Source organism: Panulirus ornatus, chromosome 18, assembly GCF_036320965.1.
Source record: "Panulirus ornatus isolate Po-2019 chromosome 18, ASM3632096v1, whole genome shotgun sequence".
Classification (NCBI taxonomy): Eukaryota; Metazoa; Arthropoda; class Malacostraca; order Decapoda; family Palinuridae; genus Panulirus; species Panulirus ornatus.
Genome location: NC_092241.1, coordinates 39,171,993 through 39,186,637, shown reverse-complemented (window position 1 = coordinate 39,186,637; position 14,645 = coordinate 39,171,993). Strand labels below are relative to the sequence as shown.

General features: G+C 42.1%; 1 protein-coding gene across 1 annotated transcript in view; it reads left to right on the top strand.

The window, feature by feature from the left end:
* LOC139755032 (mitochondrial carrier homolog 2-like) overlaps positions 1-14,645 on the top strand; it is a 91,324-nt gene that overhangs the window by 26,214 nt on the left and 50,465 nt on the right. The window contains exons 4-5 of the mRNA XM_071672990.1: positions 12,707-12,885; positions 13,186-13,372. Coding sequence (XP_071529091.1) covers positions 12,707-12,885; positions 13,186-13,372 — 366 coding nt within the window. The remainder of the gene's footprint in view (positions 1-12,706; positions 12,886-13,185; positions 13,373-14,645) is intronic.

Here is a 14,645-nt window from a genome sequence, read left to right as displayed (position 1 = left end):
AATAAAAATAGATAAATATATATATGTGTGTGTGTGTGTGTGTGTGTGTGTGTGTGTGTGTGTATGTGAGTTGTTGGGCCATTCTTTTTCATCTGTTTCCTTGCTCTACCATGCTGATGCAGTGAAACAGCAACTCAGTATGATAAATGAAATATATATATTATTATACTTGACCGCTGTTTCCCACATCAGCAAGGTAGCGCCAGTAAACACGAAGAAAAAATGGCCCACCCTTTCATGTACACATATATATACATAATTGCCCATACACACACATACCTATCAACATATACACATATACACACATATACATATATACACATGTGCATATTCATACTTGCTTGCTTTCATCCATTCCTGGCACTACCCCATCCCACAGGAAACAGCATTGCTACCCCCTGCTTCAGTGAAGTAGCGCCAGGAAAACAGACAAAAGAGGCCACATTGGTTCACACTCAGTCTCCAGCTGTCATGTGTAATGCACTGAAACCACAGCTCCATGTCCACATCCAGGCCCCACAGACCTTTCCATGGTTTACCCCAACACGTTCCACATGCCCTGGTTCAGTCCACTGACAGCATGTTCACCCACATTGTTCCAATTCACTCTTATTTCTTGCACACCTCTCACCCTCCTGTATGTTTAATCCCCAATTGCTCAAAATCTTTTTCACTCCATCCTTCCATCTCCAATCTGGTCTCCGGCTTCTCCTCATTCTCTCCACCTCTGACACATATATCCTCTTTCTCAGTCTTTCCTCACTCATTCTCCCCATATGTCCATACCATTTCAACGCACCCTCTTCTGCTCTCTCAACCACACCCTTTTTATATCCACACATCTCTCTCACCCTCTCATTACTTAATCAAGCCTCCTCACCCTCTCATTACTTAATCAAGCCTCCTCACACCACATATTGTCTTCACACATTTCATTTCTAACATATCCACCCTCCTTCGCACAACCCTATCTATAACCTATGCCTCTCATCCATGTAACACTTTTGGAACTATTATTTCTTCAAACACCCATTTTTGCTCTCTAAGATAATGTTCTCTCCTTCCACACATTCTTCATTGCTCCCATAACCTTCGCTCCCTCCTCCACCCTGTGACTCTCTTCCGCTTCCATGGTTCCATTTGCTGCTAAGTCCTTTCCCAGATATTTAAAACACTTCACTTCCTCCAATTTTTCTCCATTCAAACTTATGTCCCAATTAACTTGTCCCTCAACCCTACTGAATCAAATAACCTTGCTCTTAGTCACATTTACTCTCAACTTTCTCCTTTCACATACTTTGCCAAACTCAATCACCGACATCTGCAGTTTCACACTCAAATCAGCCACCAGAGCTGTATCATTTGGCGAACAACAACTAACTCACTTCCCAGGCCCTCTCATCCCTAATGGACTGCATACTCACCCCTCTCTCCAAAACTCTACCATGGGGACATCACACATCCCTACTGCAGACAGATATTCACTGGGAACTAATCACTCTTCTTCCTTCCTACTTGCACAGGTACCTTACATCCTTGGTAAAAACTTTTTACTGCTTCTAGCATCTTACCTCCCACACCATATACTCTTAAGACCTTCCACAAAGCATCTCTATCAACCCTATCATATGCCTTCTCCAGATCCATAAGTGCTACATACAAATCCATCTCTCACATACATTTTTCAAAGCAAGCATCCGATCCACACATCCTCTATCACTTCTGAAACCACACTGCTCTTCCCTAATCTGATGCTCTGTACATGCCTTCACCCTCTCAATCAATACCCTCCCATATAATTTCCTAGGAATACTCAACAAACTTATGCTTCTGTGGCACTATGCATGCATTCTGCTAATCCTTAGACACTTCACCATGATCCACGCACACACTGAATATCCTTACCAACCAATCAGCAACACAGTCACCCCCGTTCTTAATAAATTCTACTGCATTCCATCCATACCCACCACCTTGCTGGATTCATCTTTTGCAAAGCTTTCACTTCCTCTTCACTCTTAACCAAACCATTCTCCCTGATCCTATTACTTCACACATCACCCAGACCAAAACACCCTATATCTGCCATTGTATCATCAAACACGTTCAACAAACCTTGAAAAAGCTCACTTCATCACTACCCATTATTACTTCCTCACTTGCCCCCTTCGTCGATGTTCCCATGTGTTCTCTTGTCTTATGCACATTATTTACCTCCTTCCAAAACATCTTTTTTTTCCCCTTAAAGTTTAATGATACTCTCTCACCCCCAACTCTCATTTGCCATCTTTTTCAACCCTTGCACCTTTCTCTTGACCTCCTACCACTTTCTTTTATACATCTCCCAGTCATCTGCACTCCCTCCTTGCAAGTATCGTCCAAAGGCCTCTCTTTTCTCATTCATTAACAACTTTACATCTTCACCCCACCACTCACTACCCTTTCTGATCTGCCCATCTCCCACCTTTCTCATTCCACATACATCTTTTGCACAAACCATCACTGCTTCCCTAAATTAGGCCCTCAGCTGCCCATGCTGTCTAAGATAAAGAAAAAAAGTAGAAAATATGAGTAAAAGCAGGGTTGAGGAATAGATTATATCTCCCCTATCCCTGGGGATAGGGGGGAAAGAATACTTCCCACGCATTCCTCACGTGTCATAGAAGGCGACTAAAGGGGACGGGAGCGGGGGGCCTGAAACCCTCCCCTCCTTGTATTTTAACTTTCTAAAAGGGGAAACAGAAGAAAGAGTCACGCGAGAAGTGCTCACCTTCCTCGAAGGCTCAGATTGGGGTGTCTAAATGTGTGTGGATGTAACCAAGATGAGAAAAAAGGAGAGATAGGTAGTATGTTTGAGGAAAGGAACCTGGATGTTTTGGCTCTGACTGAAACGAAGCTCAAGGGTAAAGGGGAAGAGTGGTTTGGGAATGTCTTGGGAGTAAAGTCAGGGGTTAGTGAGAGGACAAGAGCAAGGGAAGGAGTAGCACTACTCCTGAATCAGGAGTTGTGGGAGTATGTGATAGAGTGTAAGAAAGTAAATTCTAGATTGATATGGGTGAAACTGAAAGTTGATGGAGAGAGATGGGTGATTATTGGTGCATATGCACCTGGGCATGAGAAGAAAGATCATGAGAGGCAAGTGTTTTGGGAGCAGCTGAATGAGTGTGTTAGTGGTTTTGATGCACAAGACCGGGTTATAGTGATGGGTGATTTGAATGCAAAGGTGAGTAATGTGGCAGTTGAGGGAATAATTGGAATACAATGAGTGTTCAGTGTTGTAAATGGAAATGGTGAAGAGCTTGTAGATTTATGTGCTGAAAAAGGACTGGTGATTGGGAATACCTGGTTTAAAAAGCGAGATATACATAAGTATACGTATGTAAGTAGGAGAGATGGCCAGAGAGCGTTATTGGATTACGTGTTAATTGATAGACACACGAAAGAGAGACTTTTGGAAGTTAATGTGCTGAGAGGTGCAACTGGAGGGATTTTTTTTTTTTTTTTTTTTTTTTTTTATACTTTGTCGCTGTCTCCCGCGTTTGCGAGGTAGCGCAAGGAAACAGACGAAAGAAATGGCCCAACCCCCCCCATACGCATGTACATACACACGTCCACACACGCAAATATACATACCTACACAGCTTTCCATGGTTTACCCCAGACGCTTCACATGCCCTGATTCAATCCACTGACAGCACGTCAACCCCTGTATACCACATCGCTCCAATTCACTCTATTCCTTGCCCTCCTTTCACCCTCCTGCATGTTCAGGCCCCGATCACACAAAATCCTTTTCACTCCATCTTTCCACCTCCAATTTGGTCTCCCTCTTCTCCTCGTTCCCTCCACCTCCGACACATATATCCTCTTGGTCAATCTTTCCTCACTCATTCTCTCCATGTGCCCAAACCATTTCAAAACACCCTCTTCTGCTCTCTCAACCACGCTCTTTTTATTTCCACACATCTCTCTTACCCTTACGTTACTTACTCGATCAAACCACCCCACACCACACATTGTCCTCAAACATCTCATTTCCAGCACATCCATCCTCCTGCGCACAACTCTATCCATAGCCCACGCCTCGCAACCATACAACATTGTTGGAACTACTATTCCTTCAAACATACCCATTTTTGCTTTCCGGGATAATGTTCTCGACTTCCACACATTTTTCAAGGCTCCCAAAATTTTCGCCCCCTCCCCCACCCTATGATCCACTTCCGCTTCCATGGTTCCATCCGCTGACAGATCCACTCCCAGATATCTAAAACACTTCACTTCCTCCAGCCTCTCACCATTCAAACTCACCTCCCAATTGACTTGACCCTCAACCCTACTGTACCTAATAACCTTGCTCTTTTTCACATTTACTCTTAACTTTCTTCTTCCACACACTTTTCCAAACTCCGTCACCAGCTTCTGCAGTTTCTCACATGAATCCGCCACCAGCGCTGTATCATCAGCGAACAACAACTGACTCACTTCCCAAGCTCTCTCATCCCCAACAGACTTCATACTTGCCCCTCTTTCCAAAACTCTTGCATTTACCTCCCTAACAACCCCATCCATAAACAAATTAAACAACCATGGAGACATCACACACCCCTGCCGCAAACCTACATTCACTGAGAACCAATCACTTTCCTCTCTTCCTACACGTACACATGCCTTACATCCTCGATAAAAACTTTTCACTGCTTCTAACAACTTGCCTCCTACACCATATATTCTTAATACCTTCCACAGAGCATCTCTATCAACTCTATCATATGCCTTCTCCAGATCCATAAATGCTACATACAAATCCATTTGCTTTTCTAAGTATTTCTCACATACATTCTTCAAAGCAAACACCTGATCCACACATCCTCTACCACTTCTGAAACCACACTGCTCTTCCCCAATCTGATGCTCTGTACATGCCTTCACCCTCTCAATCAATACCCTCCCATATAATTTACCAGGAATACTCAACAAACTTATACCTCTGTAATTTGAGCACTCACTCTTATCCCCTTTGCCTTTGTAGGGATGTCTGGAGGGATGTCTGATCATTATCTTGTGGAGGCGAAGGTGAAGATTTGTGGGGGTTTTCAGAAAAGAAGAGAGAATGTTTGGATGAAGAGAGTGGTGAGAGTAAGTGAGCTTGGGAAGGAGACTTGTGTGAGGAAGTACCAGGAGAGACTGAGTACAGAATGGAAAAAGGTGAGAACAAAGGAGGTAAGGGGAGTGGGGGAGGAATGGGATGTATTTAGGGAAGCAGTGATGGCTTGCGCAAAAGATGCTTGTGGCATGAGAAGCGTGGGAGGTGGGTTGATTAGAAAAGGTAGTGAGTGGTGGGATGAAGAAGTAAGATTATTAGTGAAAGAGAAGAGAGAGGCATTTGGACGATTTTTGCAGGGAAAAAATGCAAGTGAGTGGGAGAGGTATAAAAGAAAGAGGCAGGAGGTCAAGAGAAAGGTGCAAGAGGTGAAAAAGAGGGCAAATGAGAGTTGGGGTGATAGAGTATCATTAAATTTTAGGGAGAATAAAAAGATGTTTTGGAAGGAGGTAAATAAAGTGCGTAAGACAAGGGAGCAAATGGGAACTTCAGTGAAGGGGGCTAATGGGGAGGTGATAACAAGTAGTGATGATGTGAGAAGGAGATGGAGTGAGTATTTTGAAGGTTTGTTGAATGTGTTTGATGATAGAGTGGCAGATATAGGGTGTTTTGGTCGAGATGGTGTGCAAAGTGAGAGGGTTAGGGTAAATGATTTGGTAAATAGAGAAGAGGTAGTAAAAGCTTTACGGAAGATGAAAGCCAACAAGGCAACAGGTTTGGATGGTATTGCAGTGGAATTTATTAAAAAAGGGGGTGACTGTATTGTTGACTGGTTGGTAAGGTTATTTAATGTATGTATGATTCATGGTGAGGTGCCTGAGGATTGGCGGAATGCTTGCATAGTGCCATTGTACAAAGGCAAAGGGGATAAGAGTGAGTGCTCAAATTACAGAGGTATAAGTTTGATGAGTATTCCTGATAAATTATATGGGAGGGTATTGATTGAGAGGGTGAAGGCATGTACAGAGCATCAGATTGGGGAAGAGCAGTGTGGTTTCAGAAATGGTAGAGGATGTGTGGATCAGGTGTTTGCTTTGAAGAGTGTATGTGAGAAATACTTAGAAAAACAAATGGATTTGTATGTAGCATTTATGGATCTGGAGAAGGCATATGATAGAGTTGATACAGATGCTCTGTGGAAGGTTTTAAGAATATATGGTGTGGGAGGCAAGTTGTTAGAAGCAGTGAAAAGTTTTTATCGAGGATGTAAGGCATGTGTATGTGTAGGAAGAGAGGAAAGTGATTGGTTCTTAGTGAATGTAGGTTTGCGGCAGGGGTGTGTGATGTCTCCATGGTTGTTTAATTTCTTTATGGATGGGGTTGTTAGTGAGGTGAATGCAAGAGTTTTGGAAAGAGGGGCAAGTATGCAGTCTGTTCTGGATGAGAGAGCTTGGGAAGTGAGTCAGTTGTTGTTTGCTGATGATACAGTGCTGGTGGCTGATTCATGTAAGAAAGCTGCAGAAGCTGGTGACTGAGTTTGGTAAAGTGTGTGAAAGAAGAAAGTTAAGAGTAAATGTGAATAAGAGCAAGGTTATTAGGTACAGTAGGGTTGAGGGTCAAGTCAATTGGGAGGTAAGTTTGAATGGAGAAAAACTGGAGGAAGTAAAGTGTTTTAGATATCTGGGAGTGGATCTGGCAGCGGATGGAACCATGGAAGCGGAAGTGAATCATAGGGTGGGGGAGGGGGCGAAAATCCTGGGAGCCTTGAAGAATGTGTGGAAGTCAAGAACATTATCTCGGAAAGCAAAAATGGGTATGTTTGAAGGAATAGTGGTTCCAAAAATGTTCTATGGTTGCGAGGCGTGGGCTATGGATAGAGTTGTGTGCAGGAGGGTGGATGTGCTGGAAATGAGATGTTTGAGGACAATATGTGGTGTGAGGTGGTTTGATCGAGTAAGTAATGTAAGGGTAAGAGAGAGGTGTGGAAATAAAATGAGTGTGGTTGAGAGAGCTGAAGAGGGTGTTTTGAAATGGTTTGGTCACATGGAGAGAATGAGTGAGGAAAGATGGACCAAGAGGATATATGTGTCAGAGGTGGAGGGAACGAGGAGAAGTGGGAGACCAAATTGGAGGTGGAAAGATGGAGTGAAAAAGATTTTGAGTGATCAGGGCCTGAACATGCAGGAGGGTGAAAGGCGTGCAAGGAATAGAGTGAATTGGAACGATGTGGTATACCGGGGTCGACGTGCTGTCAATGGATTGAACCAGGGTATGTGAAGCGTCTGGGGTAAACCATGGAAAGTTGTGTGGGGCCTGGATGTGGAAAGGGAGCTGTGGTTTCGGTGCATTATTACATGACAGCTAGAGACTGAGTGTGAACGAATGGGGCCTTTGATGTCTTTTCCTAGCGCTACCTCGCACACATGAGGGGGGAGGGGGTTGTTATTCCATGTGGGGCGAGGTGGCAATGGGAACAAATAAAGGCAGGCTATGAATTGTGTACATGTGTATATATGTATATGTCTGTGTGTGTATATATATGTGTACATTGAGATGTATAGGTATGTATATTTGCGTGTGTGGACGTGTATGTATATACGTGTGTATGTGGGTGGGTTGGGCCATTCTTTCGTCTGTTTCCTTGCGCTACCTCGCTAACGCGGGAGACAGCGACAAAGCAATATAAATAAAAATATATAAAAGATTGATTGAAGAAATATTGGAGGAACTGAAGCATTTTAGGTACCTGGGAGTAGACATGGCAGCAAATGAAACCAGGGAAGTGGAAGTGAGTCAGGGTGGGAGAGGGGGCAAAGGTTTTGGGAGCGCTGAAGAATATGTGAAAAAAGAGTATGTTATATGGAAGGACAAAAATGAGTATGTTTAAAGGAATAGTGGTCCCAACAATGTTATATGGATACGAGGCATGGACTATAGATGAGGGGGTAAATGTGTTGGAAATGAATGTTTGAGGATGACATGTGGTGTGAGTGGTTTGATTGAGTAAGTAATTAAAGGGTAAGAGAGATGTGTGGTAAGAAAGAGTGTGTGTTGCGAGAGCTGAGGAGGGTGTGCTGAAGGGGCTTGGATATATGGAGAGAATGAGTGAGGAAAGGTTGAGAAAGAGGATAAAAGTGTCAGAAGTGGAGAGAGCAAGAATGGGGAGACCAGATTGGAGATGAAAGGATAGATTGACAAAGATGTTGAGCAATCAGGGCCTGAACATGTGGGTTGATGAAAGGCTTGCATGGGATAGAGTGAATTGTAACATTATGGGGGTCAACATGCTGTCAGTGGACTGACTGAACCAGGGCATTTGAAGCGTCTGGGTTACACCATGGAAAGGTCTGTGGGGCCTGTTTGTGTATAGGGAGTAGTGGTTTTGGTGCATTACACATGACAGCAAGAGAATGGATGTGAGCAGATGTGGCCTGTCTTCATGTGTTCCTGGTGCATCTCGCTATTGTGGGAAATGGTGATCAAATGTGAAAAAATTATTTTTTATTTTTTTTTCACAATTGATCACCATTTTTCTATGTTAGCGAAGTAGTGCCAAGAACAAGTGAAGAAAGGCTGCATTAGCTCACATCCATTCTCTAGCTATAATGTAAATTGCCCTAAAATCACAGCCCCTATTCACAAACAGGCCACATAGACCTTTCCATGGTTTCCCCTGGCTGCTTCACATACCGTCATGTTGATTATTAGCGGTGAAATGGAGATGGTCTGAATGGCTACTGTTATGTTAATTATTAGTGGTGAATAGAGATGGTCTCATTGGCACTGGTTAAAGTGTTAATGATTCAGTAGGTTTTTAACTGTCAGCATTAGGAAAAGCTCTTTGTGTAACAATAATTCATTGATGATGGCAGAGAAAAGATGATGAATGGGCCAGGAAAATTCAAGACATATTAAGATGAAGAGTTCACGTGGCATGCCAAATTTATATGTTTTTACAGCAACAGTTATGGATGATTGACTAGATTCTTCCTTAACTTTTCTTGGTTGGTTTTTGGTTTGGTAAATAATACTTAGATATTTCTTGAATTTTTTAAACCCTGGTCCTGGGGACTCCCTCATAAATTTCCAGAGCTCAGTCCTTGAAGAGTCAAGTAAGGAGTGCTAGACTGCTGTTTGCTCTTCAGTAATTAACTGGAAAAGGTTTATCATTCAGCATTTGACCAAAGCCAAGTAAAAAAAAATGTTTCTCAGACACTTCCTTATGTATAAACAGATTGCCTCTAGAAAGTCTAAGGTTGCTGCCTTATGTATAAAAAGTTTGCCTCTGGAACGTCTAAAGTTAATGACAACTTGGATCCTTTCAAAAAATTATGTGCTGACTAATTGGAAAATTGGAAAATACAAGACCAGAAACTCTGGTAGTGTCTTTAAAGGCATCACAGTGTCAAAATCACGGATCTATATGTGAGGTATTAATGATATACATATTGAAATTCATGGTTCTGTAGATTTTCTAAAAATTAATGGAAATTAAATGCCTTCCTACAGTGTCAACTTTCAAGATCCAACTATCTAAAATCAAGCAATATTACTTTCCATGGCATAACCTAAGAACTTTTGCATCCATAATATGATTTAAATTCTAATATTCAAAAATTTTTGGCATGCACCTGGAGCTTCCTTAAAGTTTTTGCTTTCACGATAGTACCTAACAAACACTTAGTAATGTTCTTTACAGTTTTTTCTGCAAAGCTTCAGTTGCTACCTTTTATTACTGATTTGTATTCATGTGCTGACCTGGAATGATTATTGACCTCAAAAACATTTTAATGTCTTAATTTATATATGGAAAAAGGTGAGAACAAAGGAGGTAAGGGGAGTGGGGGAGGAATGGGATGTATTTAGGGAAACAGTGATGGCTTGCGCAGAAAGATGCTTGTGGCATGAGAAGCGTGGGAGGTGGGTTGATTAGAAAGGGTAGTGAGTGGTGGGATGAAAAAGTAAGATTATTAGTGAAAGAGAAGAGAGAGGCATTTGGACAATTTTTGCAGGAAAAAATTGCAAATGAGTGGGAGATGTATAAAAGAAAGAGACAGGAGGTCAAGAGAAAGGCACAAGAGGTGAAAAAGAGGACAAATGAGAGTTGGGGTGAGTGAGTATCATTAAATTTTAGAGAGAATAAAAAGATGTTCTGGAAGGAGGTAAATGAAGTGCGTAAGACAAGGGAACAAATGGGAACTTCAGTGAAGGGGCTAAGGGGGAGGCGATAACAAGTAGTGGTGATGTGAGGAGATGGAGTGAGTATTTTGAAGGTTTGTTGAATGTGTTTGATGATAGAGTGGCAGATATAGGGTGTTTTGGTCGAGGTGGTGTGCAAAGTGAGAGGGTTAGGGAAAATGATTTGGTAAACAGAGAAGAGGTAGTAAAAGCTTTGCGGAAGATGAAGGCCGGCAAGGCAGCAGGTTTGGATGGTATTGCAGTGGAATTTATTAAAAAAGGGGGTGACTGTATTGTTGACTGGTTGGTAAGGTTATTCAATGTATGTATGATTCATGGAGAAGTGCCTGAGGATTGGCGGAATGCTTGCATAGTGCCATTGAACAAAGACAAAGGGGATAAGAGTGAGTGCTCAAATTACAGAGGTATAAGAGTGTTGAGTATTCCTGGGAAATTATATGGGAGGGTATTGATTGAGAGGGTGAAGGCATGTACAGAGCATCAGATTGGGGAAGAGCAGTGTGGTTTCAGAAGTGATAGAGGATGTGTGGATCAGGTGTTTGCGTTGAAGAATGTATGTGAGAAATACTTAGAAAAGCAAATGGATTTGTATGTAGCATTTATGGATCTGGAGAAGGCATATGATAGAGTTGATAGAGATGCTCTGTGGAAGGTACTAAGAATATATGGTGTGGGAGGCAAGTTGTTAGAAGCAGTGAAAAGTTTTTATCGAGAATGTAAGGCACATGTACGTGTAGGAAGAAAGGAAAGTGATTGGTTCTCAGTGAATGTAGGTTTGCGGCAGGGGTGTGTGATGTCTCCATGGTTGTTTAATTTGTTTATGGATGGGGTTGTTAGGGAGGTGAATGCAAGAGTTTTGGAAAGGGGCAAGTATGAAGTCTGTTGGGGACGAGAGAGCTTGGAAAGTGAGTCAGTTGTTGTTCGCTGATGATACAGCACTGGTGGCTGATTCATGTGAGAAACTGCAGAAGCTGGTGACTGAGTTTGGTAAAGTGTGTGAGAGAAGAAAGTTAAGAGTAAATGTGAATAAGAGCAAGGTTATTCGGTACAGTAGGGTTGAGGGTCAAGTCACTTGGGAGGTAAGTTTGAATGGAGAAAAACTGGAGGAAGTAGAGTGTTTTAGATATCTGGGAGTGGATCTGGCAGCGGATGGAACCATGGAAGCGGAAGTGAATCATAGGGTGGGGGAGGGGGCGAAAATCCTGGGAGCCTTGAAGAATGTGTGGAAGTCGAGAACATTATCTCGGAAAGCAAAAATGGGTATGTTTGAAGGAGTAGAGGTTCCAACAATGTAGTATGGTTGCGAGGTGTGGGCTATGGATAGAATTGTGCGCAAGAGGGTGGATGTGCTGGAAATGAGATGTTTGAGGACAGTATGTGGTGTGAGGTGGTTTGATCGAGTAAGTAATGTAAGGGTAAGAGAGATGTGTGGAAATAAAAAGAGCGTGGTTGAGAGAGCAGAAGAGGGTGTTTTCAAATGGTTTGGGCACATGGAGAGAATGAGTGAGGAAAGATTGACCAAGAGGATATATGTTCGGAGGTGGAGGGAATGAGGAGGAGTGGGAGACCGAATTGGAGGTGGAAAGATGGAGTGAAAAAGATTTTGAGTGACCGGGGCCTGAACATGCAGGAGGGTGAAAGGCGGGCAAGGAATAGAGTGAATTGGATCGATGTGGTATACCGGGGTCGACGTGCTGTCAATGGATTGAATCAGGGCATGTGAAGCGTCTGGGGTAAACCATGGAAAGTTCTGTGGGGCCTGGATGTGGAAAGGGAGCTGTGGTTTCGGGCATTATTGCATGACAGCTAGAGACTGAGTATGAACGAATGGGGCCTTTGTTGTCTTTTCCTAGCGCAACTCGCACACATGAGGGGGGAGGGGGGTTGTTATTCCATGTGTGGCGAGGTGGCGATGGGATTGAATAAAGGCAGACAGTGTGAATTGTGTGCATGTGTATATATGTATGTGTCTGTGTGTGTATATATATGTGTACATTGAGATGTATGGGTATGTATATTTGCGTGTGTGGATGTGTATGTATTTACATGTGTATGGGGGTGGGTTGGGCCATTTCTTCGTCTGTTTCCTTTCGCTACCTCAGAAACACAGGAGACAGCGACAAAGCAAAAAAAAAAAATTATATACTGAAAATATTGATTTTTTTTAAAGTTCAGTGCTTATGAAATAATCACTGAATTTTCCTCAATGTTTCTAACTCAAGTTTTGATACTCTTTTTTATGCTTTTATGTATCTGTGGGATAAACTCTTATTTCTCATTCTTCAGACTAGAAAATATAATTTTTGAAACAAGAAATACAATTTCTCTTTATTGGCCTTTATAGATGCAGGCAATTCAGAAGGAAAGAGACATTTCACTACTCTTTTTATATGTTATTAGTGGGTTAGTACATATCTTCATAACTGTCAGTACCTGTACAATAGTTTTCAATATTTCTTCTAGGAACTTGATGGTGAGGTCAACATTGAAGAGTTGACAGTTAAACAGCAAACTCAACGATTCCTCCAAAACACCACTCGGGAATCAGCTGGTAGAGCAGCAGCCATTTTGGCCTCTCAGCCTTTCCATGTCATTGCTGTTCGTTGCATGGCAGAGTTTGTTGGCGAGGATGGGAAATATACGTAAGTTTATAAAAAGCGACTCTAAATATGAAAGTGTGGTTAACAGTTTAATAATCTTGGTTGTGTGATGGGAGTACATAAGTAAAGTATGCAATCAAATGTTAAAGAAAAACAGGTCAGGACCCATACCAGTGTGTGTTCAAGATAAGGAGTACAAGGAGATGCAAAGAAATTTACTTCAATCAGGTATATAGAATATATGTTATGAAATCATTCACTGTTGTAGTCATTGCATTTAATTCTTTTTATTAGGACACCAAGCTGGGTATGAATATTCTGACTTAGTTTATTTTATTATAGGGGAGTGTTTACTGCTGTGGGCATTATCTATCGAGAACAAGGGATAAAAGGCTTTTTCTGTGGATTAATTCCACGTCTTCTGTGTGAACTAGCTGCATTGTGGCTTGGCAAGACTCTCGCCCATGTGATCAACACTTATCTGGTGGAAGATAAGGATCTAAAGCATTATGTGTCTGCATCAATGAATGTAAGTCCTAATTACAGTTTTGTGATAAAACTTTTGATATAATATAGGTCTAAGAGTTTCATTTTCTCAGTGTAGTGCCATTTCATAGTTCATAGATATTAATCTATGATATTATCATGATATTAATCTTGCTTTGTCGCTGTCTCCTGCGTTAGTGAGGTAGCGCAAGGAAACAGACGAAAGAATGGCCCAACCCACCCACATACACATGCATATACATACACATCCACACACGCAAATATACATACCTATACATCTCAACGTATACATATATATACACACACAGACATATATACACATGTATATAATTCATAGTCTGCCTTTATTCATTCCCATCGCCACCTCGCCACACATGAAATAACAACCCCATCCCCCCTCATGTGTGCCAGGTAGTGCTAGGAAAAGACAACAGAGGCCACATTCATTCACACTCAGTCTCTAGCTGTCATGTAATAATGCACCGAAACCACAGCTCCCTTTCCACATCCAGGCCCCACAGAACTTTCCATGGTTTACCCCAGACATTTCACATGCCCTGGTTCAATCCATTGGCAGGACGTTGACCCCTGCACACCACATCGTTCCAATTCAGTCTATTCCTTACACGCCTTTCACCCTCCTGCATGTTCAGGCCCCGCTCACTCAAAATCTTTTTCACCCCATCTTTCCACCTCCAACTTGGTCTCCCACTTCTCCTTGTTCCCTCCACCTCTGACACATATATTAGACTGGAAATTTTGGACTCATTTGCCTTTTGATGTATCTGGACATAGGGTAACATAAAAAGTATAAAACAAGAAATGATACTATGAGAGAAATCATTGTCTCAGTGACTAGCCTCTGAACACTTCCCAAACATTGAATAAGTTGGCTTGGACTTACTAGTTCTGCCATTGAGTTTGCTGTCACTTCCACAGCTTCCTTCCCATGGTAGCAGCATGCCTAGCAGCAGGTAACATTAGTTTGATCTTTATTTCAACCTTTCCATCAAATGTGCTAACTTCATAGCATGAAGAAGCTAACTGTTGAAAGGAAAATTTCTTTATATTTTCAGTGTTGGCAATCCTTGTTATCCCACTGAGAGTGGATGCAAAGCTCTCCTTTCATTTAGAAAACCTAGAGCTTGCAGGGAACTAGCATATCTATAATGCTCTCTTGAATCTTGAGAACTGCTCTTGATCTTGAGCCTGTTAAAGACTGATGACTATAAGTGTGTTGCAGAAAGACATACACAGTCTGTAGTGGCTGGATATTTCAGCCCATTTGCTGTGGA